Source organism: Zea mays, chromosome 2 (assembly GCF_902167145.1).
Source record: "Zea mays cultivar B73 chromosome 2, Zm-B73-REFERENCE-NAM-5.0, whole genome shotgun sequence".
In the NCBI taxonomy this organism is placed as follows: domain Eukaryota; kingdom Viridiplantae; phylum Streptophyta; class Magnoliopsida; order Poales; family Poaceae; genus Zea; species Zea mays.
In genome coordinates, this window is record NC_050097.1 from 62,907,729 (window position 1) to 62,931,270 (window position 23,542).

A 23,542-nucleotide genomic window follows, 5' to 3' on the forward strand; every position below is an offset into this window, starting at 1 on the left:
GAGCGCAGTCCATAGGGCGCACGCACTAGATGCAACCGTGCCGTGCAGGCCGCGGTTCGCCTCTGAACAAATCCCACGCAGTAGATTTGCTCCTAGTCCTATATAAAGTGAGAGAGAGAGAAAAAAAAAACATAGCGTAGTACTAGTAGCTTTGCAAATGGACCGGCTTTGCCCCCCAGGAAATTCCGCGAGCCGAATCTCACGGCCTCGATGGAATCGGCAGTCACGTGTCGATACCACTCCCCCGGTAAACTTAACTTAGTGCAGAGAAAAGTGGCAGCGGACAGAAAGCGCACCACACACTGTACTCGAACTCGACTCGACCCCCGTACTAGTACTCACAGAGAAGCATGCCGCCGATGCTAATGCACGCATGTGGAGGATCCCATTAGTAGTCTAAAACGCATCGCAGATTGGACCCCTAATAAATTAATAAGTGCTGCTGCAGTTTGTGGATCGCCGAATCGAGGACAAAAGCTACTACTGCTATCGAAAATGGTCGCCGCCGTGGCCTGTAGTAGGTGTGTACTAGCCTGTAGGTGTAGTGTAGTACGCGTAGACGAAGGGAGAAAAGTGAAAAAGCTACTCGTAGGTTGGGCTCGTGCTCCCGTCGCCTTTGACATGTCACGCTCCACAATGCGCCGAGCATGGGGGGAGGAGGAGGACCCACCGGAGAGAAGAGATGGAAAGCAAGCAAAGGGGGGAAGGCGGGCAGTGGCACACAGGCCGGTGGTCGATGGCTGGAGATCCGCGTTCTCGAAGTGCTCGCTCGCTTTTTCTTCCTCCTCATTTCCATTTCCACCGCGTTTTTTTTATCCTGCACTTTACACTGTACTGTATGGGCTGCGCCTGCTCTGCTGGTGCTGTGTAGTGTAGTGCCTCCTGTCAACATGACTCCTCCAAAAGGAACCAATGCTGTCAAGACCCCCAAAAAAAAAGGTCAGTGCCGTAGCAGCCTAGCGAAAGGCAAATGCGAGGTGGAGAGTGGAGACGTGGAGTGGACGACTGGAGTCGCCTCGCCTATCTATGCCCCGGCCATTACGCGGCTTAACAAAGAAAAAAGCGTCGTTCTTGGCTGCCGCTTCACGTCACGAGAGCAGAGAGGCAGAGGCAACTGCGTGCGCCGCGCCTGCACGCGGGCCGGGCACCGGGAGTCCGGTACGCACGCACGAAAGGAGTGGCAGTTGCCTTGTCTCCTCTCCTCTCCTCCGAGGCTCCGGCGTTCCTTCCCCATGCTGGTTGGTTTCCTTGGTCGCATCTTTTCTGGAGCGCAGGCCGCGGCTTTGACTGGAGAACAGCTGCCTCCGCCTTTGCAGTCCTACCGTACCAGCAGAACTTTTGGGGCGTGTGATTAGCCATGAACCGTACTACTAGCTGGACCCCACCATGAGGAATCGCGTCCCCCACAACACGGCAAGCTAGCTAGCTACCAAGCAAGCAAGCACGCACGCACGCAGACTGATCCATCTGAGCCGTCTCGTGTACCGAGTCTCTGCTACACCCAGCGCGCGGTAAAAACCGACGCCACTTCTACGGACTGCCACTACTCGGTGACTGACCGACCGCAACGTAGTACGTTGGCCTTGACGGGACGGGGATGACGCACCGGACAAGTCAATTTTGTACAGACAAAGATCTGTCCCGGGAGTACCCTCGCGTCATTTATGCGGTGTGGGCGAGAGGAGAGACCAGCGCCCGCACGCAGCGCTGGTGGGACCACGCTGCCCATTCGGCAGATGCGATCCCCTCTACTGCTGGCCTCCATCCTGGCCGTGGACGATGTGAACAGTGCCAGATCGCCACTCCACGTTGGTAACATGATGCTTCAGTACAACTACAAGCAGATTTGGCGTCACGCTGAAACAATAATACATGTCGAGGGAAGCTCCAAGTATAGTAGAATACCATAGCTTTTCGTATCTAAGCTTTGGCCGATCTCCTCATTAATACAACAAGCCAACACTACCCCAAAAAAAAATACTACTAGCACATCTGAGAAACAAGGTACCAGAAAGATATTCCAGGGGAGAACAGAAGTTAGTGCCAATTACCAGTAGTACAGCTAACTGCGTCTAAAATTAGCCTACTATGCTGCAACTTGGAGCATCTCTACATTTACTACTCAACAAAGCTCGCCGCCTGACCCCGGGAGCCAGCGGATCTCATTGGACAACGAGTGCCGCCACCGCGCGGGACCAACACGCCGGCAGGGCCCCTCCCGCCTCGTCACAGCAGGACCTGGAGCGAGGCGTTCTTGCTAGCGCCGCAGACGGGGCACGCCTCGGCGGCGGCCTCGCACGCGCGGCACAGGCAGAGGTGGCGGCACGGGAGCAGCAGCACGGACGCGTCGCCGCCTCCGCAGGACTTGCACGACGGCGGCGAGGAGCCCCGGGACGCGGCGTCGCAGTCGTCGGCGACGGGGCCCGGCGGGGAGGTCTCGAAGCAGCAGGACCGCGCGTCCTCCGCCTCGCCGCCGCCAACGCCGGCGCCGGGCTGCTGCTGCTGCAGCAGCTGGTCCAGCGTGGCGCGGAGCCCCGCGGCGACGGCCTCGTGGCTCCGGGCGACGCCCAGCCACGCCTGCCCCTCGGCGGCCAGCTGCCGGAGCCTCTCCTCCAGCTCGGCGTTGCGGCGGCGGGCGCGCCCCAGCTCGGCCTCCGCCAGCCGCAGCCGCCCCGCCGCGGCGCGCTGCACGGCCGCCGCCACCGCGCGCGCGTGCCTCCGCCGAGCCTCCTGCAGCCCCGCACGCATCCTCTCGGTCTGCGGCAAGACCACGCGAGCAAGAGTCAGACAACGTGTGGGGGAGCTCGCCGGATCTGTCAAGACGGCAACGACTGACTACCACGCACCTCGAGCCGCACCAGCGCGTCGATCTCCATGCCCTGGCGGTAGAGCAGCGACAGGACGCCGTTGGTGGTGGCCGCCGCCCGACCACTGGTGGACGCCGCGCCGCACCCTGCCTCCCTGCTCTGCACGTCGCCGGCGAACACCTGGCCCTGCGGCACCGGCAGAACCAACCCCTGCTGGTGGGCATCATCCAGGAACCCGGGCGCGACGCGTGCACGCTTCCTCGGGAGAAACACGTTGCTGTTGTCGCCGCCGCCGCCGTTGCAGGTGAGCTCGCTGCGCGGCTGGGTGTCGCCAAACGCGGCGACCTCGAAGGGCGCCGGCGCCGGCGCCGGCGCGCACCCGCCGAAGCCGAGCTCGTCGAGGAACGCGGAGCCGCCGCCGCCGACCGTGGCGCCCTCCAGTGCCCTGAAGGCGTGCCCCATGTCGTGGGGCAGGAAGGCGGGGTTGAGTAGGTGCTGCGCCTGGACGGCCATGGACACCGGCCTTGTCTTTGCGGGAGAGGGGGAGGAGATGTGGTTACTGACTACTGGGTACTGGGTAGTGCAAGGGCAAGGGGTGGGAGGGAAGTTATATATACGGGGGGTCGGGCGGGGCGGGGAAGACACGTTGGGTGTGTGGGGCGCCTGCAAGGAGACAAAAGCTGCCGGTTTTTTGTTTATCTTGACGAGGAGAGGGAGGCAGGGCAAAGGCCCAGGCAGGCGGCAGGCGAACGGATTGGATGCTGCTGCGACCTCTCTTTTTCCCCGCCTTTAATAATGGCGATCGTTTACGCCGGAACCAATACCTTTTTTTTTATCCCGCCTCGCCTTGTCTGCGCCACCACGCTTCTTTTTCTTTTCCCGTCAATCTGTCATGGTTTTTCTTTTCCTTTCATTTTGTTGTCTGGCGATTGATTGGCGTGACCGTGATGCGAGACGTGGAGTAGAGTGGTGGTGGTCCTCGTGGACCAGCACACAAAGGGTGGCCTACCTACCTCTGGCCTCTGGTAGCATGCTGCCTGCTTGATGCTGTGCCTTTTTTTCTTTATTTGCTCGATTATGGTTGTATTTCTAAATTTTACTCTATAAATTATTGTTTAAAAATTTATTTACATAAAAAATATACTTTCTATATTTTTCAATCTTCAACAACTTTTTCTATATTTTATTTATACTCTAGAGAGTCTTCACGTTTCCTATCTTTAACTATATTCGAATAATCATTTAAATAAGATGTTAGAGTTTATTTTCTATATTTAAATGCTAATGGTCAGCATCAGAATGTCTAGCGTGCACCTAATATGGTGCATCTAACATGGCATCTGGATAGCGCTTAAAAAGAATGCGAGAGGATTTGCACTGACTAGACGTATCCAATGAAGCACCAAATATGACACTAGATAGGACATCCTAAGAGGGTTGTAGATGCGCGTGAGACACTGAGCACTCATCAGATGTATCTAATGAGGCACCAGATGCGACACTATACAAGACACTCATATATGTGTTGTAATGTGCACATCAAGCGGTGTACTCACTAGACGTGTCTTGTGAGGGTTCATTTATACCAAGAGATACTGATATAATAATAGGTAGTTTTTGAACTAGCCATTGAAGCTTGCATCGAACATGTACAATAGTGGAGGTATGTGTGCATTAGACATGTCTGGCTAGTTCTCTATCTTTGAGCTACATATATCTCTACATCTTGTCCATTTGAGGTCTTTTAACCATTTGTTCAGCTGAACAAAACCTATTAGAGTGAAAGCGAGAGCCTTTGCCTAGTGAGATAATTGATTTGATAATCGTGAAATTAGTGGTCTCATTAGTGTATTGCGAGTAGCGATACAAGTGTGCACCCACCATTCTCATTAGCCTTGGTCTAGTAAAGTGAGATTTTGTGCTTGTTATTGTTGATGATCGACATCACCTATATGGTTTGATGGTGATAAAAGTTTGGTGGTCACCCAATGAATATTATGTGTTGCGCAACTCAAGGTGCAAATAGTTGCAAGTGATTCACTATACTAGAGTGACGAAGAATTGATACGTAGATAGAACTTAACCTTGTGTGGTTCAATGAGAAGCGATACTCTTGTATGAGTACTATGATAAAGACCAGTAGGGAGTAGGGAGTGTCAACGGTTTGATACCTCAGAAAAGTTATCTCCTTATTTTAACCTTTCTTACTTTGAGTATTTATATTTGAGCAATTGAATGATTGCCTTTACGTTACTTGAATTTTCATATTATAATAAAGTTGGACCTATAGTGTGAAACTTTTGTGATCCAATAGAAAATATTTTTAGACACAAAAAAGAATAAAATAGGATATTCGATAGAATTTAAATACTGTAAAAAAATAGGTTGACCTAATTTACTTTTTTTACTTGAGCATTAAACTTCTTTAAGCTTGCATGGCGGTAGTGATGATAATGAGCTCTAAATTTTACCCTATAAAATTTAAGGATCAAACTTTATTCCTATTCATCTTGAACATTGAGATCCTGATCCATTACGTCCGTGTCGCAACCTATTTACACTCGACTCGAGTAAATGTAGGGGTGACAATGAGATCTAAATTTTACACTATAAGATTTAAGAATCGGATTATACTGGGATCAGGCTATGTTTCTATTAATTTTAGAACTAAAATTTATTTAGAACCCTAACATTTTATGAAAAGGCATTTGAATCAGGATACATTATCACCCCTAAGTAAATGCTAATTCTAGCATTTCTATCTAAACAGCTAAACAAAAGGCTTCTGTGCGGATATATAATAACTAGAAGTATATTTGATTTAGAGCGGAGAAATTATATATATTATAGTAAAAGTCCATACTAGTATAGTACTATAGTAGGAGTATATACATTTATGGTGTGTTTGGTTTATGGAGTCATTCTGTGCTTAATGAGGTGATGTATCATAAGTTTATTCCATCAATTTTGGTGGAATCAACTCACTACTCATGTATATACTAATTATTAGTTTATGAGGAATGAGATGGTGATGGATCAAACCATTCTATTCCACAAATCAAATAAAAAAGTGAGAAGTGAGAAAAAGATAGATCACTTCGTTCATCAAACCAAACACACTCTTAATTATCCATCTGGTATCAGCGCGACCACCTTGTTGGGAATAGTCCCACATTGTCTGGTGAGAGTGGAAAAGCATGGTTTATATGATTGAGGGTGCAACCCCTATTAGGCTAGCTTTTTGGGGGGAGCGTTAGCCCAAGAGACCTAAAGCCCGCTGCTATACGAACACGGGCGCGTGTGTCGCGGCCCGACAGCCTGGGTGGGCGCGCCGTATGTGCGCGGGCGGCCCCAACGGACACGCCATGTGTCGGCGGTCCGGTTCCAACAATTGGTATCAAAGCCAGGTTGGCCCAGTGCATTCTCAGACAAATCTCGGCTCACAATGTGTGAGGGGGAGATTGTTGGGAATAGTCCCACATTGTCTGGTGAGAGTGGAAAAACATGGTTTATATGGTTGAGGGTGCAACCCATATTAGGCTAGCTTTTTGGGGGGAGTGTTGGCCTAAGAGACCTAAAGTCCGCTGCTATACGGACACGGGCGCGTGTGTCGCGGCCCGACAGCCTGGGTGGGCTCGCCGTATGTGCGCGGGCGGCACCAACGGACTTATCGGCGGTCCGGTTCCAACACACCTCCATTCTTTTACCATTCGCGATGGACCGTAGCGTCCGGGCCATATATACTTCTGCATTCCACACGCGTGTTGTACTCTCGTAGAACACCAAGACGAGCAGTGGGGTCAGCCATTTACCACAGCGCTGTCCATCGCCCCGGCCCGGCCCCCGTCGTCCGTCCCCGGAGAGCCCAGTCGGTGCGCTTGTCCTCGTGCTCTTGACGGCTCGTACACCAGCCGGTCCATCCGTTTGGCACGGGCCTTGTCAGTCGTCATCCTTGACACCCCGGCGCGCGGACGCGGACGCGGACGGGGCCGGCCGGCGGGGCACGTCGGACGGCGGGACCATCCACCACCCACATCAGACACGCCGCGGCACAGATCGTGGATCGGCGCTAGCAACACCAACACGGTCCACGCAAGTAATGCCGCTGCTCAGCTCATCAGTGTCGCGCGCGCCAAGCCAACGTACGTACTACACGCGGTACGTACGCGGTACGCCCCACCTGCCCTGCCACACCGCCGTGCAGGTGTGTGGAGCCGTGCGCTAGCTACTGCGCGGTGATCCCACACACACGTCACGCGCCCCCCGCGCATTAACAGCGCGCAACGGGAAGAGCGTGACTGTACTGACCACCAACAGGCGGTAATGGCCGGCCGGTCCTCCGCCTCCGATCCGGCGATCCGCCAGCGCATGTGTCGCCATGCACCGCCGGCCGCTGCTGCGCCTGCGCGCGCCGTCGGCCCCGCGCTGCATGCCGGACAGGCCCCCCTCCCATCGGATCGGACGGAATCGAGTCAGCAGGGCTCGGGCGGGACCATCGACAGTGACAAACATGCATTGATGCATGGTCGATCGATGGGTGAAACGCTGAAACTAACTGCTCCAACAGCAATTGCATACAGTGGACGCGAGTTAAGCCGCGTACGGGTGTACGTAGTAGGTCTGTTTCCCTGCCCCCACGGCCACCGGACGGGCGCCCATGCACGCATGCATGCACGAAGAGAGCTGCTGTTGTGTTCATTCAGCATCTCAACGAGACCACAGATCGACCATCTTTGTCATGTGTTTGTGCTCGTACGCTGTCGACTCAGGCGGGTCCGCCGGACGGCCGGTCGCGATCTCGCCCATAATGCAGCGCGATCGCGCTATGCGGTGTGGTACTGGCTGGGCCAGCAGCTACATTGCCCGCGTCACCCGCTGGTCCATGCACGACGTCAATCAACACAGTAGTAACGCGCACGACGACGGATTCGCGCCACAGTGCCGCGCGCGCAGTCGCAGATGTGGTACTACCTGTGTACTGCTGCTGCACTAGTGTGCAGTGCACCGATCGAGTGTGCTTGCATTGCATGCATGCATGCATTGCACGGTGCCAGTCAGTACCCCCGACAAGGCGACAACGGCGCCGTGTCCCGCACGAATCAGACGCCGCTCGCCATCATGGAGCGGGACGGGCGCGCCCAGCCCTAGCCCATGCATGCATATACGCCGCGCGAGCGCGACACGCACGCGGGTACGGCTCTCGGTGGCACGAGCACGAGCAGTGCGTGGATGAATGCGAGCACCGTATGCCTAGCCCATCGGCCATCGGCCATCGGCCATCGCCCATCGGATGCTGTAGCTAGCTAGCCCGTGGCCTGGCCGGCCTGTCTGACCTCCCATCCGGTGCACAGTCCGCGGGGGGTCACATGTCTGCATGCATGCAATGCACGGCGCGCAGATCCAACGCACACAATACGATCGCCTATAGTACGTAGTCAGTAGCTAGTCACCTACTATATAGAAAAGATGTAAAGCTAAATTGGCTGTTTGCACACAGTGCCTTGACACGAGCCTATTCATTCACGGCCTCTGTTTCCTTCCGCACGTATGAGCTAGCCCTGTGGTAGGACTTAGGAGCATGCGACACTGCCGACGACGACATGGGCCGCGACGTGGGATCAGAACAGAACAGAACAGGAACAGCTAGGCAGCCCGAGGCTTGTGCGGACGCGTTGGCAACGCGCGATGCAGTCCAGCGGCAACCAGCCGCCGGTGGGTGGACCAGAGCCTAGCGCAGCCTATACACATGACATGCACGGCGTGAGTAGGGGTAGGGTAGAGAAAGCTAGCGCTATCGTCCGCGCGCGCGCAGCAGCAGCACCGCGGCACGGCACCGCCGGGTAGCCCGGGGGCTCCACCACTCCAGCAGCTCCCAACGCCTGTACATGTCGTCGGCCCCGCCGCCCCGCGCACGTAGGACCACGCGGCACTGCACGGCCGCGCATCGCGCCTCACCGGCCGATGAAGGCCCAGCGTCCGTCCGGCTCCCGCGTGCCCCTCGCTTCCCTGCCTGCGGCGTCGAGGCGGTCCCCCATTCTCAGGGCCAGAGCAGGGCGTCGTGCCTGCGCGAATAAAGGCGCGTGCAGTGCACAGAATGCCTCGCCGCCGCCGCCTGCTGCTGGAGCAGAACGATCCAGACTACCGAGTCCGAAGGCTTCGAGGCGGTACGTCCCGTTCGCACAGGGCCAGGCGGCCACCTACCGGCATTGAAAAGGGTTTTGTTTCACGCCTAGGATTACTGCTACACAAATTGTTTTGACTGACGCTGTCCTCTACGCTATGGGGTGACCGTGTCTGTTCATGGCAGGGCTGGCCTAGAAACAAGCCGCGCCCTCTATTAATCAAAGCACACAATCATCTCTACCAATAGTGGTATAACTGAGGTGAATGTTTTATACGAGCCGCTTCCGTCAACCGATTAAACGAGACATGTGTTAGGAATTTTCCGTTGGGTTTGGACACATATACACATCCCCATGAAGCTACACTTATTTCCGTTATCATCCTCATATGGCCATACTCATCGTGGTATAACATTATATTTTGTTCCTATTTGCATAAATAGTTTTCTAATTAGACTATATTTAATATTTCTAAACATCATCCAAACATTCGATGAGATATGTACTAAACTTTAGCGTAGGAAAACAAAGAGGCGCTCATCCCATAGCCATCCTCATTCGATATCGGGACCCTATCCTCGACAAGAAAAATATTATCATATTATATTTTATATGACATTAACAGTCACACGACACCCAACAATACATCTCCAATAAATCTGACAAGTAACAAAAAATATTGTTTAACCATATAAAACAGCAAAAACAAAGTGACGTGTAGACCGGAGCGCAGGTCAGCTGGTGGCTAGCCGTCTGGATTGGGATGGATGGATGCTTAAAAGGGTTTGGAGAAGTAGGTTAGTTGTTGTGCTTATTGTCTATTGAGCTGCAAACTTAATTTTACTAGGTGCATATGGGTTCGAATTCTGCTTTCTCATGCACATACCTAACGGGGGGAAGAAATTTTCCTAAATCTGTATCCATGAGAATTAAAATCTTGCTATACCCTAACCCTAATAGAGGAATTCCCCATTGGGTAACGGGTATTGGGTCTCCATTGACACCTCTAAAAGTTATGCCTCTATTATCTCTACTACTACTTAAGACTACAGTGTAGGTGTCCACACGGTGTGGTGCACGGTTCTGCCTCCCACTCCCACCCGTGACACCCTCCGCTCCGCTCAACACCAGCCGCCATCCCCGACGCCATCTGCGCACGTCTGGCCATCTCTCTCGCCCCCGCTCTCCTCGCTGCTGTCCGCGCCCACGCCATCTGCGCGCGTCTCCATCCGCGCCCACGTGTGAACCCACATCCAGCCACCCGCGAGCAGAGCCCCCGCCCCCGGATCCCACGCATGGATGACTGCGTCGGATCTGGTCCTCCCTCGGAAGGAGAATCTCCAAATCTCGTCGCCATCCCCGCGCGCGTATGGCCGTCTCTCTCGCCCCCGCTCTCCTCTCTGCTGTCTGCGCCCAAATCTCGCCGTCTGTGCATGTCTCCATCTGCGCGTGTCTCCCTAGATCCACTCTACTCGCTCCACCACGCCGACCCCGACCCGGCACCGGCCGCTCTCCCCTCCCCTGTTTGGTCTTTCATACACTGTTGATTGCTGACGCCATGTGTTTTTGGTATTATGTTGTTTCAATCGCTCAGCAAATTTAATAATTGGTTACCGAATATTCGATGAGTTATTATGTTAAGAGTCTTAGCTTGGCATAACCTAAGCTAAAATTGTAGGTACAAAAGTGGCCACCCTTCCAATGGCAGTGGCGAAGTCCAGCGGCGACACATCAACTCTCTCCAAAGAGCCACCATGGACCGGTTCCACAAGATTGTCATAAGATGAGGTTACCTCCGCCTCATCGCTGGATCCAAGGCACATGCACATGCACATCAACCTGCGCAGCTCACCATCGAGGACACCAAAAATGAGCAGGTCGTGGTTAAGCCAGACGTCGTGTTACAAGGGTCCGACGGCAGTGTCGTAGCCATCTTGCGCAGGTACATACACCCTGCTCCTCCGTTTCTTATTCCTACCAAAACACGATGACAAATTCTTACTCTTATGTGTTTTGCGTGCTAAATCACTTCTATCATTTTGGCATCCGTGGTTCGAGCAAGCACCAAAATCACAACATTCTTGCACTATGGTAAATTCAACTTTTGTTAGAATTTCTGTGGGGCAAATTGTTTCATTAATGATATACGGTTGAAATTCCTCGGGGTATCATGACATTATGTTTGCTGGGTATCAGTGGTTTTAGTTTTGTATATTCATGTATATTAGAGTGATGTATCAAGCATCTTATCTCTACTACTACTTAAGACTATAGTGTAGGCGTTCACGGTGCACGGTTCTGCCCCCCCCCTCCCCCCACACCCCGCGCCAAGGGCAAGGGCGCCGATTTGGCAAAGTCCACCACGGTTTCCAAGACGAGCACCAAATTTGAGCTGTCGTCGCGACTGGGAAGGCAAAGAAATCGTTGGCGGCCAATTCGACCGTGGATGCCAGTGCCAAGCTGACCAAATCAGGCAAGAAGGCGTCGGTGCTTGCCGACGCCAAGGCAAAAGCCAATGCGATCATCGTCAGCAAGGAGGAGTCGGCGGCGGAGGTGGGGATTGAGGAGGACGTTGTGTTGACCAAGCAGACAGAGGAAGGCACCGACGACCTCATCTCCGAGTTCCGGGACCTGTCGAGTCAGCTACAGGAGACGCTGATGCCGGACCTGGAACGCCTCTCGCAGCACTCCAAGGCGTACCTGTCCGCGACGAACGCCGGGATCGCTGACGGCGTGCGCCTGATCCTCGGCGGTCGGTGGGCGGTGGTGGCCTCCTCCGCAGCATCAGTGGCGGTGCTGCTGCTGCTGCCGCTCTTCATGCTCATCGCGTTGGTGCGGCGCATAGGCCGTACCTGCCGGTCCTCCACCGCGCGCTGCTGCTGGCGTAGGCGTACCTCGCCATCTACTTCGCGACGCTTGTGCTCACCGCGGCCACCACGGGGCTGGAGCCACTGCGCTTCGTCCACGCGACCTCCCCTGCCGCCTACGCCTGGACGCAGGCCGCACGGTCACTCGGCTTCATGGCCTACCTCGTGCTTTAGATGGTGGACCTCGTCGCCGTCTTCTCAGGCACCGCCTCCCCCGAGGAATACGGCAACGGGGACACCGCCAAGGCCCTTGGGCTCACGTAGATGGTGGTCGGCCTCGCCACCGGCGTGCACTATGAAAGGGAATTAGGCTTACACCTAGTTCCTAAATAATTTTGGTGGTTGAATTGCCCAACACAAATAATTGGACTAACTAGTTTGCTCTAGTGTATAAGTTATACAGGTGCCAAAGGTTCACAACAAGCCAATTAAAAAGACCAATGTTGGGTTCAAAATAGAGAGCTAAAGGGCATCCCGAAAGGCTCCCTGGTCTGGCGCACCGGACTGTCCGGTGTGCCACCGGACAGTGTCCGGTGCACCAGGGGACTTCGCGCAGAACTCCTCAGCCTCGGGAATTTTTAGAGCCGGCGCGCTATAATTCACCGGACTGTCCGGTGTACATCGGACAGTGTCCGGTGCTCCAAGAGGACGCGGCTCTGGAACTTGGCAGCCTCGGGAATTCGTTACCGCTGCTCCGCTATAATTCACCGGACTGTCCGGTGTAACTGCGGGGCAACAGCTATTTCGGCGCCAACGGCTACCTGCAGCGCTTTATTGCGCGCCAGCGCGCGTAGAAGTCAGGCACGCCCATGCTGGCGCACCAGACACTCTACAGTACATGTCCGGTGCGCCACCGGACATCCAGGCGGGCCCAGAAGTCAGAGCTCCAACGGTCGGAACCCAACGGCTTTGGTGACGTGGCTGGCGCACCGGACATGTTCGGTGTACACCGGACTGTCCGGTGCACCATACGACAGTCAGCCCCACCAAACGGCTAGTTTGGTGGTTGGGGCTATAAATACCCCCCAACCACCCACCATTCATTGCATCCAAGTTTTCCACTTCTCAACCACTTACAAGAGCTAGACATTCAATTCTAGACACACCAAAGAGATCAAATCCTCTCCAATTCCACACAAGGCTTTAGTGATTAGCGAGAGAGATTTGTCGTGTTCTTTTGAGCTCTTGCGCTTGGATTGCTTCTTTTCTTTCCCACTTGTTCTTGTGATCAAAACTCCATTGTAATCAAGGCAAGAGGCACCAATTGTGTGGTGGCCCTTGCGGGGAAGTTTTGTTCCCGGTTTTGATTTGAGAAGAGAAGCTCACTCGGTCGGAGGGACCGTTTGAGAGAGGGAAAGGGTTGAAAGAGACCCGGTCTTTGTGACCACCTCAACGGGGAGTAGGTTTGCGAGAACCAAACCTCGGTAAAATAAATCCCTGTGTCACACTCCTTATTTGCTTGAGATTTGTTTTGCACCCTCTCTCGCGGACTCATCTTTATTTCTAACGCTAACCCGGCTTGTAGTTGTGTTTATATTTGTAAATTTCAGTTTCGCCCTATTCACTCCCCCCTCTAGGTGACTATCAATTGGTATCGGAGCCCGGTGCTTCATTAGAGCCTAACCGCTCGAAGTGATGTCGGGAGATCACGCCAAGAAGGAGATGGAGACCGGCGAAAAGCCCACTACAAGCCACGGGAGCACTTCATCGGAAGAGTCCCGCACCAAAAGGAAGTAGAAGAAGAAGGACTCCTTCAAAGGGAAGGAGAAGAGATCTTCTTCACACCACAAAGAGAAGAAGAAGAAGAAATCCTCTTCCCACAAGCCGCATCGGAGTGGGGACAAGAAAAAGAGGATGAGGAAGGTGGTCTACTACGAGACCGATTCTTCATCTACATCCACCTCCGGCTCCGACGCGGCATCCGTCACTTCTAAGCGCCAAGAGCGTAAGAAGTATAGTAAGATTCCCCTACGCTACCCTCGCATTTCTAAACATACACCTTTACTTTCCGTCCCATTAGGCAAACCACCAACTTTTGATGGTGAAGACTATGCTAGGTGGAGTGATTTAATGCGATTTCATCTAACCTCACTCCACAAAAGTATATGGGATGTTGTTGAGTTTGGTGCACAGGTACCATCCGTAGGGGATGAAGACTATGATGAGGATGAGGTGGCCCAAATCGAGCACTTCAACTCCCAAGCCACAACCATACTCCTTGCCTCTCTAAGTAGAGAGGAATACAACAAGGTGCAAGGGTTGAAGAGTGCGAAGGAGATTTGGGACTTACTCAAGACCGTGCACGAGGGTGATGAAGTCACCAAGATCACCAAGCGGGAAACGATCGAGGGGGAGCTCGGTCGCTTCCGTCTTCGCCAAGGGGAGGAGCCACAAGATACGTACAACCGGCTCAAAACCTTGGTGAATCAAGTGTGCAACCTCGAGAGCAAGAAATGGGATGACCACGAGGTGGTTAAGGTTATTCTAAGATCACTTATTTTCCTTAACCCTACTCAAGTACAATTAATTCGTGGTAATCCAAGATATACACTAATGACTCCCGAGGAAGTAATCGGGAATTTTGTGAGCTTTGAGTATATGATCAAGGGCTCGAAGAAGATCAATGAGCTAGATGATCCCTCCACATCCGCGACACAACCGGTCGCATTTAAGGCGACAGAGGAGAAGAAGGAGGAGTCTACACCGAGTAGACAACCAATCGACGCCTCAAAGCTCGACAACGAGGAGATGGCGCTTGTCATCAAAAGCTTTCGGCAAATCCTCAAGCAAAGGAGGGGGAAGGATTACAAGCCCCGCTCCAAGAAGGTTTGCTACAAGTGTGGTAAGCCCGGTCACTTTATAGCTAAATGTCCAATTTCTAGTGACAGTGACAGGGGTGATGACAAGAAGGGGAGAAGAAAGGAGAAGAAGAGGTACTACAAGAAGAAGGGCGGCGATGCCCACGTTTGTCGGGAGTGGGACTCCGACGAAAGCTCTAGCGACTCCTCCGACGACGAGGACGCCGCCAACATCGCCGTCACCAAGGGACTTCTATTCCCCAACGTCGGCCACAAGTGCCTCATGGCAAAGGACGGCAAAAGGAAGAAGGTTAAATCAAAATCCTCCTCTAAATATGAATCTTCTAGTGATGATAATGCTAGTGATGAGGAAGATAATTTGCATACACTTTTTGCCAACCTTAACATTGAACAAAAGGAAAAATTAAATGAGCTAATTAGTGCCATCCATGAAAAGGATGATCTCTTGGATTCTCAAGAGGACCTCCTAATCAAGGAAAATAAAAAGCATGTTAAGGTTAAGAATGCTTATGCTCTAGAGGTAGAAAAATATGAGAAATTATCTAGTGAGCTAAGCACATGCCATGACACTATTGCCAACCTTAGAAATGAAAATGCCAAGTTAATTGCTAAGGTTGGTTCTCATGTTTATAATGTCTCAACTTCCAATTCTAGAGATGATAATGTTGATTTACTTGCTAGGATTGATGAGTTGAATGTTTCTCTTGCTAGCCTTAGATTTGAAAATGAAAAATTGATTGCTAAGGCTAAAGATTTTGATGTTTGCAATGTTACTATTTCTAACCTTAGAAGTGAAAACGATATATTACATGCTAAGGTTGTAGAATTAAAATCTTGCAAACCCTCTACATCTATCGTTGAGCATGTATCTATTTGTACTAGATGTAGAGATGTTGATATTAATGCTATTCATGATCACATGTCTTTAATTAAACAACAAAATGATCATATAGCAAAATTAGATGCTAAAATTGCCGAGCATAACTTAGAAAATAAAAAATTTAAATTTGCTAGAAGTATGCTCTATAGCGGGAGACGCCCTGGCATCAAGGATGGCATTGGCTTCCAAAGGGAAGGCAATGTCAAACTTAATGCTCCTCCAAAGAAGTTGTCCAACTTTGTTAAGGGTAAGGCTCCCATGCCTCAGGATAACGAGGGTTACATTTTATACCCTGCCGGTTATCCCGAGGACAAAATTAGGAGAATTCATTCTTGGAAGTCTCACTCTGGCCCTAATCATGCTTTCATGTATAAGGGTGAGACATCTAGCTCTAGGCAACCAACTCTTGCTAAGTTGCCTATGAAGAAAACTCCTAGTGCATCAAATGAACATAGCTTTTCATTTAAAACCTTTGATGCATCATATGTTTTAACTAACAAATCAGGCAAGGTAGTTGCCAAGTTTGTTGGGGGCAAACACAAGGGCTCCAAGACTTGTGTTTGGGTACCCAAAGTTCTTGTTTCTAATGCCAAAGGACCCAAAACCATTTGGGTACCTAAAGTCAAGAACTAAACTTGTTTTGTAGGTTTATGCATCCGGGGGCTCAAGTTGGATCATCGATAGCAAGTGCACAAACCACATGACTGGGGAGAAGAAAATGTTCTCCTCCTATGAGAAAAACCAAGATCCCCAACGAGCTATCACATTCGGGGATGGAAACCAAGGTTTGGTCAAATGATTGGGTAAAATTGCTATATCTCCTGACCATTCTATTTCCAATGTTTTTCTCGTAGATTCATTAGATTACAATTTGCTTTCTGTATCTCAATTATGCAAAATGGGCTACAACTGTCTCTTTACTGATGTAGGTGTCACTGTCTTTAGAAGAAGTGATGATTCAATAGCATTTAAGGGTGTGTTAGAGGGTCAGCTATACTTAGTAGATTTTGATAGAGCTGAACTCGACACATGCTTAATTGCTAAGACTAACATGGGTTGGCTCTTACACCGCCGACTAGCCCATGTTGGGATGAGGAATCTTCATAAGCTTCTAAAGGAAGAACACATTTTAGGACTAACGAATGTTCATTTTGAGAAAGACAGGGTTTGTAGCGCATGCCAGGCAGGAAAGCAAGTTGGAGCCCATCATCCACACAAGAACATCATGACGACCGACAGGCCGCTTGAGCTACTCCACATGGATCTATTCGGCCCGATTGCTTACATAAGCATCGGCGGGAGTAAGTATTGTCTTGTAATAGTGGATGATTATTCTCGCTTCACTTGGGTGTTCTTTTTGCAGGAAAAATCTCAAACCCAAGAAACCTTAAAGGGATTCTTGAGACGAGCTCAAAACGAGTTCGGCTTAAGGATCAAGAAAATTAGAAGCGACAACGGGACGGAGTTCAAGAACTCTCAAATTGAAGGCTTCCTTGAGGAGGAGGGCATCAAGCATGAGTTCTCTTCTCCCTACACCCCACAACAAAATGGTGTAGTGGAGAGGAAGAATCGAACTCTATTGGACATGGCTAGAACCATGCTTGATGAGTACAAGACTTCAGATCGGTTTTGGGCGGAGGCGGTCAACACCGCTTGCTACGCCATCAACCGGTTGTATCTACACTGAATCCTCAAGAAGACATCCTATGAACTCCTAACCGATAAAAAGCCCAACATTTCATATTTTAGAGTCTTTGGTAGCAAATGCTTTATTCTTGTTAAAAGAGGTAGAAAATCCAAATTTGCTCCTAAGACTGTAGAAGGCTTTTTACTAGGATATGATTCAAACACAAGGGCATATAGAGTATTTAACAAGTCCTCCAGACAAGTTGAAGTTTCTTGTGACGTTGTGTTTGATGAGACTAATGGCTCTCAAGTAGAGCAAGTTGATCTTGATGAGATAGGTATTGAAGAGGCTCCGTACATCGCGCTAAGGAACATGTCCATTGGGGATGTGTGTCCTAATGAATCCGAAGAGCCTCCAAATGCACAAGATCAACCATCCTCCTCCACGCAAGCATCTCCACCGACTCAAAATGAGGACGAAGCTCAAGTTGATGAATTAGAAGATCAAGCAAATGAGCCACCTCAAGATGACGGCAATGATCAAGGGGGAGATGCAAATGATCAAGACAAGGAGGATGAAGAACAAAGGCCGCCACACCCAAGAGTCCACCAAGCAATTCAACGAGATCACCCCGTCGACACCATCCTCGGCGACATTCATAAGGGGGTAACCACTAGATCTCGAGTTGCACATTTTTGTCAGCATTACTCTTTTGTTTCCTCTATTGAGCCACACAGGGTAGAGGAAGCACTACAAGATTCGGATTGGGTGGTGGCTATGCAAGAGGAGCTCAACAACTTCACTAGGAATGAGGTATGACATTTAGTTCCACGTCCTAATCAAAATGTTGTAGGAACCAAATGGGTCTTCCGCAACAAGCAAGATGAGCATGGTGTGGTGACAAGGAACAAAGCTCGACTTGTGGCCAAAGGATACTCCCAAGTCGAAGGTTTGGATTTCGGTGAAACCTATGCACCCGTAGCTAGGCTTGAGTCAATTCGTATATTATTAGCCTATGCTACTTACCATGGCTTTAAGCTTTATCAAATGGACGTGAAAAGTGCCTTCCTCAATGGACCAATCAAGGAAGAGGTCTATGTTGAGCAACCTCCCGACTTTGAAGATAGTGAGTACCCTAACCATGTTTATAAACTCTCTAAGGCGCTTTATGGGCTCAAGCAAGCCCCAGGAGCATGGTATGAATGTGAAAGGGAATTAGGCTTACACCTAGTTCCTAAATAATTTTGGTGGTTGAATTGCCCAACACAAATAATTGGACTAACTAGTTTGCTCTAGTGTATAAGTTATACAGGTGCCAAAGGTTCACACTTAGCCAATAAAAAGACCAAGTATTGGGTTCAACAAAAGAGCAAAGGGACAACCGAAGGCACCTCTGGTCTGGCGCACCGGACTGTCCGGTGTGCCACCGGACATGTCCGGTGCACCAGAGGACTCCAGCGCAAACTCAACGCCTTCGGGAAAATCCAGAGGCAACTCCACTATAAATCACCGGACTGTCCGGTGTACACCGGACAGTGTCCGGTGCTCCAAGGAAGAGCGGCCTCAGGAACTCGCCAGCTTCGGGAAACTACAACGGCTGCTCCGCTATAATTCACCGGACATGTCCGATGTACACCGGACTGTCCGGTGTAACTACGGGGCAACGGCTATTTCGACGCCAACGGCTACCTGCAGCGCATTTATTGCGCGCCAGCACGCGCAGAACTCAGGCGCGCCCATACTGGCGTCCCAGACACTCTACAGTACATGTCTGGTGCGCCACCGGACATCCAGACGGGCCCAGAAGACAGAGCTCCAACGGTCGGAACCCAACGGCTTTGGTGACGTGGCTGGCGCACCGGACATGTCCGGTGTGCACCGGACTGCCCGGTGCACCATGCGACAGACAGCCCCACCAAACGGCTAGTTTGGTGGTTGGGGCTATAAATACCCCCAACCACCCACCATTCATTGCATCTAAGTTTTCCACTTCTCAACCACTTACAAGAGCTAGGCATTCAATTCTAGACACACCAAAGAGATCAAATCCTCTCCAATTCCACACAAGGCTTTAGTGATTAGCGAGAGAGATTTGCCGTGTTCTTTTGAGCTCTTGCGCTTGGATTGCTTCTTTTCTTTCTCACTTGTTCTTGTGATCAAAACTCCATTGTAATCAAGGCAAGAGGCACCAATTGTGTGGTGGCCCTTGCGGGGAAGTTTTGTTCCCGGCTTTGATTTGAGAAGAGAAGCTCACTCGGTCGGAGGGACCATTTGAGAGAGGGAAAGGGTTGAAAGAGACCCGGTCTTTGTGACCACCTCAACGGGGAGTAGGCTTGCGAGAACCGAACCTCGGTAAAACAAATCCTTGTGTCACACTCTTTATTTGCTTGAGATTTGTTTTGCACCCTCTCTCGCGGACTCGTCTTTATTTCTAACGCTAACCCGGCTTGTAGTTGTGTTTATATTTGTAAATTTCAGTTTTGCCCTATTCACCCCCCTCTAGGCGACTATCAATTGGTATCAGAGCCCGGTGCTTCATTAGAGCCTAACCGCTCGAAGTGATGTCGGGAGATCACGCCAAGAAGGAGATGGAGACCGGCGAAAAGCCCACTACAAGCCACGGGAGCACTTCATCGAAAGAGTCCCGCACCAAGAGGAAGGAGAAGAAGAAGGACTCCTCCAAAGGGAAGGAGAAGAAATCTTCTTCACACCACAAAGAGAAGAAGGAAAAATCCTCTTCCCACAAGCCGCATCGGAGTGGGGACAAGAAAAAGAGGATGAGAAAAGTGGTCTACTACGAGACCGATTCTTCAACGGCATCCACCTCCGGCTCCGACGCGGCGTCCGTCACTTCTAAGCGCCAAGAGCGCAAGAAGTATAGTAAGATTCCCCTACGCTACCCTCGCATTTCTAAACATACACCTTTGCTTTCCGTCCCATTAGGCAAACCACCAAAATTTGATGGTGAAGATTACGCTAGGTGGAGTGATTTAATGCGATTTCATCTAACCTCACTCCACAAAAGTATATGGGATGTTGTTGAGTTTGGTGCACAGGTACCATCCGTAGGGGATGAAGACTATGATGAGGATGAGGTGGCCCAAATCGAGCACTTCAACTCCCAAGCCACAACCATACTCCTTGCCTCTCTAAGTAGAGAGGAATATAACAAAGTGCAAGGGTTGAAGAGTGCGAAGGAGATTTGGGACTTACTCAAGGCCGCGCACGAGGGTGATGAACTCACCAAGATCACCAAGAGGGAAATGATCGAGGGGGAGCTCGGTCGCTTCCGTCTTCGCCAAGGGGAGGAGCCACAAGACATGTACAACCGGCTCAAAACCTTGGTGAACCAAGTGCGCAACCTCGGGAGCAAAAAGTGGGATGACCACGAGGTGGTTAAGGTTATTCTAAGATCTCTTATTTTCCTTAACCCTACTCAAGTTCAATTAATTCGTGGCAACCCAAGATATACACTAATGACCCCCGAGGAAGTAATCGGGAATTTTGTGAGCTTTGAGTACATGATCAAGGGCTCGAAGAAGATCAACGAGCTAGATGATCCCTCCACATCCGCGGCACAACCGGTCGCATTTAAGGCGACGGAGGAGAGGAAGGAGGAGTCTACACCAAGTAGACAACCAATCGACGCCTCAAAGCTCGACAATGAGGAAATGGCGCTCGTCATCAAGAGCTTCCGCCAAATCCTCAAACAAAGGAAGGGGAAGGACTACAAACCCCGCTCCAAGAAAGTGTGCTACAAATGTGGTAAGCCCGGTCATTTTATTGCAAAATGTCCTATATCTAGTGATAGTGACAGGGGCGACGACAAGAAGGGGAGAAGAAAGGAGAAGAGGAGATACTACAAGAAGAAGGGCGGCGATGCCCATGTTTGTCGGGAATGGGACTCCGACGAAAGCTCTAGCGACTCCTCCGACGACGAGGACGCCACCAACATCGCCGTCACCAAGGGACTTCTCTTCCCCAACGTCGGCCACAAGTGCCTCATGGCAAAGGACGGCAAGAAGAAGAAGGTTAAATCTAAATCCTCCACTAGATATGAATCTTCTAGTGATGATAATGCTAGTGATGAGGAAGATAATTTGCGCACCCTTTTTGCCAACCTTAACATGGAACAAAAAAGAAAAACTAAATGAGCTAATTAGTGCCATCCATGAGAAGGATGATCTCTTGGACTCCCAAGAGGACTTCCTAATCAAGGAAAATAAAAAGCATGTTAAGGTTAAAAATGCTTATGCTCTAGAGGTAGAAAAATGTGAAAAATTAACTAGTGAGCTAAGCACATGCCATGACACTATTGCCAACCTTAGAAATGAAAATGCTAATTTGTTAGTGAAAGGGAAATGTGCCCTTGGGCCATTTCTAAGTATTTTGATGATTTAGTGCCCAACACAAGTGCCTAAGTGTAAAATGGTGGACAAAGTACAAATCAAGGATAAAGGTATGTTTCTCAAACTTAGTACATTGTTTTATGGACTAATGTATTGTGTCTAAGTGCTGGAAACAGGAAAAATCCAATTGAAATTGTCTTGGCTCGAGCAGCCAAGACTCTGCTGAGTCTGGGTGCACCGGACAGTGTCCGATGCGCCAGGCTGGCTCGAGCGAAGTGGCCGCTCTCGGGAATTCACCGGCGACGTACGACTATAATTCACCGGACTGTCCGGTGTGCACCGGACTGTCCGGTGAGCCAACGGTCGGCCGCGCAATCTGCGTGGGACACGTGGCCGAGCCAATGGCTAGAAGGGGGCACCGGACTGTCCGGTGTGCACCGGACATGTCCGGTGCGCCAACGGCTCTCAGGCTGCCAACGGTCGACTGCGCCATTTATAGAAGGAAATCGGGCACCGGACAGTGTCCGGTGTGCACCGGACTGTCCGGTGCGCCAGTCGACAGAAGGCAAGATCAGCCTTCCTAGATTGCTCTCAACGGCTCCTAGCTGCCTTGGGGCTATAAAAGGGACCCCTAGGCGCATGGAGGACTACACCAAGCATTCCTACAACATTCCTAAGCACCAAGACATCGATTCCGCGCCTTTGATTCTTTGCGATAGCAATTAGAGCTCTTGCTGAGTGGTGAACTCATTGAGTTGTGTTGTGAGCTCTCGTTGTGACTTGTGTGCGTGGTGTCGCTGTGATTTCTTGTCTTGAGTGTGTTGCTAATCCCTCCCTTGCTCTGCGCTTCTTTGTGAATTTCAAGTGTAAGGGCGAGAGGCTCCAAGTTGTGGAGATTCCTCGCAAACGGGATTGAGAAAAGCAAGCAAAACATCGTGGTATTCAAGTGGGTCTTTGGACCGCTTGAGAGGGGTTGATTGCAACCCTTGTCCATTGGGACGCCACAACATGGAGTAGGCAAGCGTTGGTCTTGGCCGAACCACGGGATAACCACCGTGCCATCTTTGTGATTGATCTTGTTGGTTATTGTGTTTTGTTGAAGATTCCTCTCTAGCCACTTGGCGGTTATTGTGCTAACACTTAACCAAGTTTTTGTGGCCTAAGTTTTAAGTGTTACAGGATCACCTATTCACCCCCCTCTAGGTGCTCTCAATTGGTATCAGAGCCGTTCTCTTCACAAAGGGACTAATCGCCCGAAGAGATGGATCCTAAGGGGAAGGGAATCGTGATCAACGACAAAGAGAAGGAGTTCTTCGTCAACGAGCCTAAGGATGATAAGCCTACCGACTCGGGCTCGGGCCATAGACGCAAAGATGGAAGGAAGAAGAAGTCGAGACGCATCAAGGAGATCATCTACTACGACGACAGTGATGAATCCACTTCTTCTCATAAGGACAACGACGACAATGGCTACGACAAACGAAAGACGGTTAACTCAAACTTTTCTTTCGATTATTCGCGTATTCCTCAAAGTTCAAATTCACATTTGCTCTCCATTCCTCTCGGCAAGCCTCCACACTTTGATGGGGAGGACTACGGATTTTGGAGCCACAAAATGCGTAGTCACCTATTCTCTCTCCATCCAAGCATATGGGAGATTGTTGAGAATGGAATGAAGTTTGATAGCTCGGATAGTCCTATTTTTATTAATGAACAGATTCATAGAAATGCACAAGCCACTACTGTGTTGTTAGCATCCTTGTGCAGGGACGAATACCATAAAGTGAGCGGCTTGGACAATGCCAAGCAGATCTGGGACACCCTCAAGATTTCTCATGAGGGGAACGACGTCACCTTGCTCACCAAGATGGAGTTGGTGGAGGGAGAGCTTGGACGATTCGCGATGATAAGGGGCGAGGAGCCAACCCAAACATACAACCGGCTCAAGACCCTTATCAACAAAATAAGGAGCTACGGAAGCACGCGATGGACGGACCACGACGTCGTCCGATTGATGCTAAGGTCCTTTACCGTTCTTGATCCTCATTTGGTGAATAATATTCGTGAGAAT

At 50.7% G+C, this 23,542-nt stretch overlaps 1 protein-coding gene and 1 pseudogene across 1 annotated transcript; one reads left to right on the forward strand and one right to left on the reverse strand.

The window, feature by feature from the left end:
* Positions 1-1,895: 1,895 nt before the first annotated feature.
* LOC100281271 (inhibitor of apoptosis-like protein) lies at positions 1,896-3,386 on the reverse strand. Its single transcript, NM_001154992.2, has 2 exons — positions 2,847-3,386; positions 1,896-2,757 (listed from the first exon to the last, which is right to left on the reverse strand). Exons 1-2 carry the CDS (start codon positions 3,318-3,320, stop codon positions 2,227-2,229), a joined length of 1,005 nt encoding a protein of 334 aa, NP_001148464.2. The 5' UTR covers positions 3,321-3,386; the 3' UTR covers positions 1,896-2,226.
* Positions 3,387-10,224: 6,838 nt separating this feature from the next.
* Positions 10,225-23,542, forward strand: part of LOC103648686 (uncharacterized) — a 29,666-nt pseudogene continuing 16,348 nt past the window's right edge.

Bases quoted from the DNA above. Each gene is read 5' to 3' on its own strand.
- LOC100281271 (NM_001154992.2), bottom strand. From the start codon at position 3,320: ATGGCCGTCCAGGCGCAGCACCTACTCAACCCCGCCTTCCTGCCCCAC. The intron at 2,758-2,846 runs GTGCGTGGTAGT...GTCTTGCCGCAG, and splicing joins ACGCGCTGGTGCGGCTCGAG to ACCGAGAGGATGCGTGCGGG.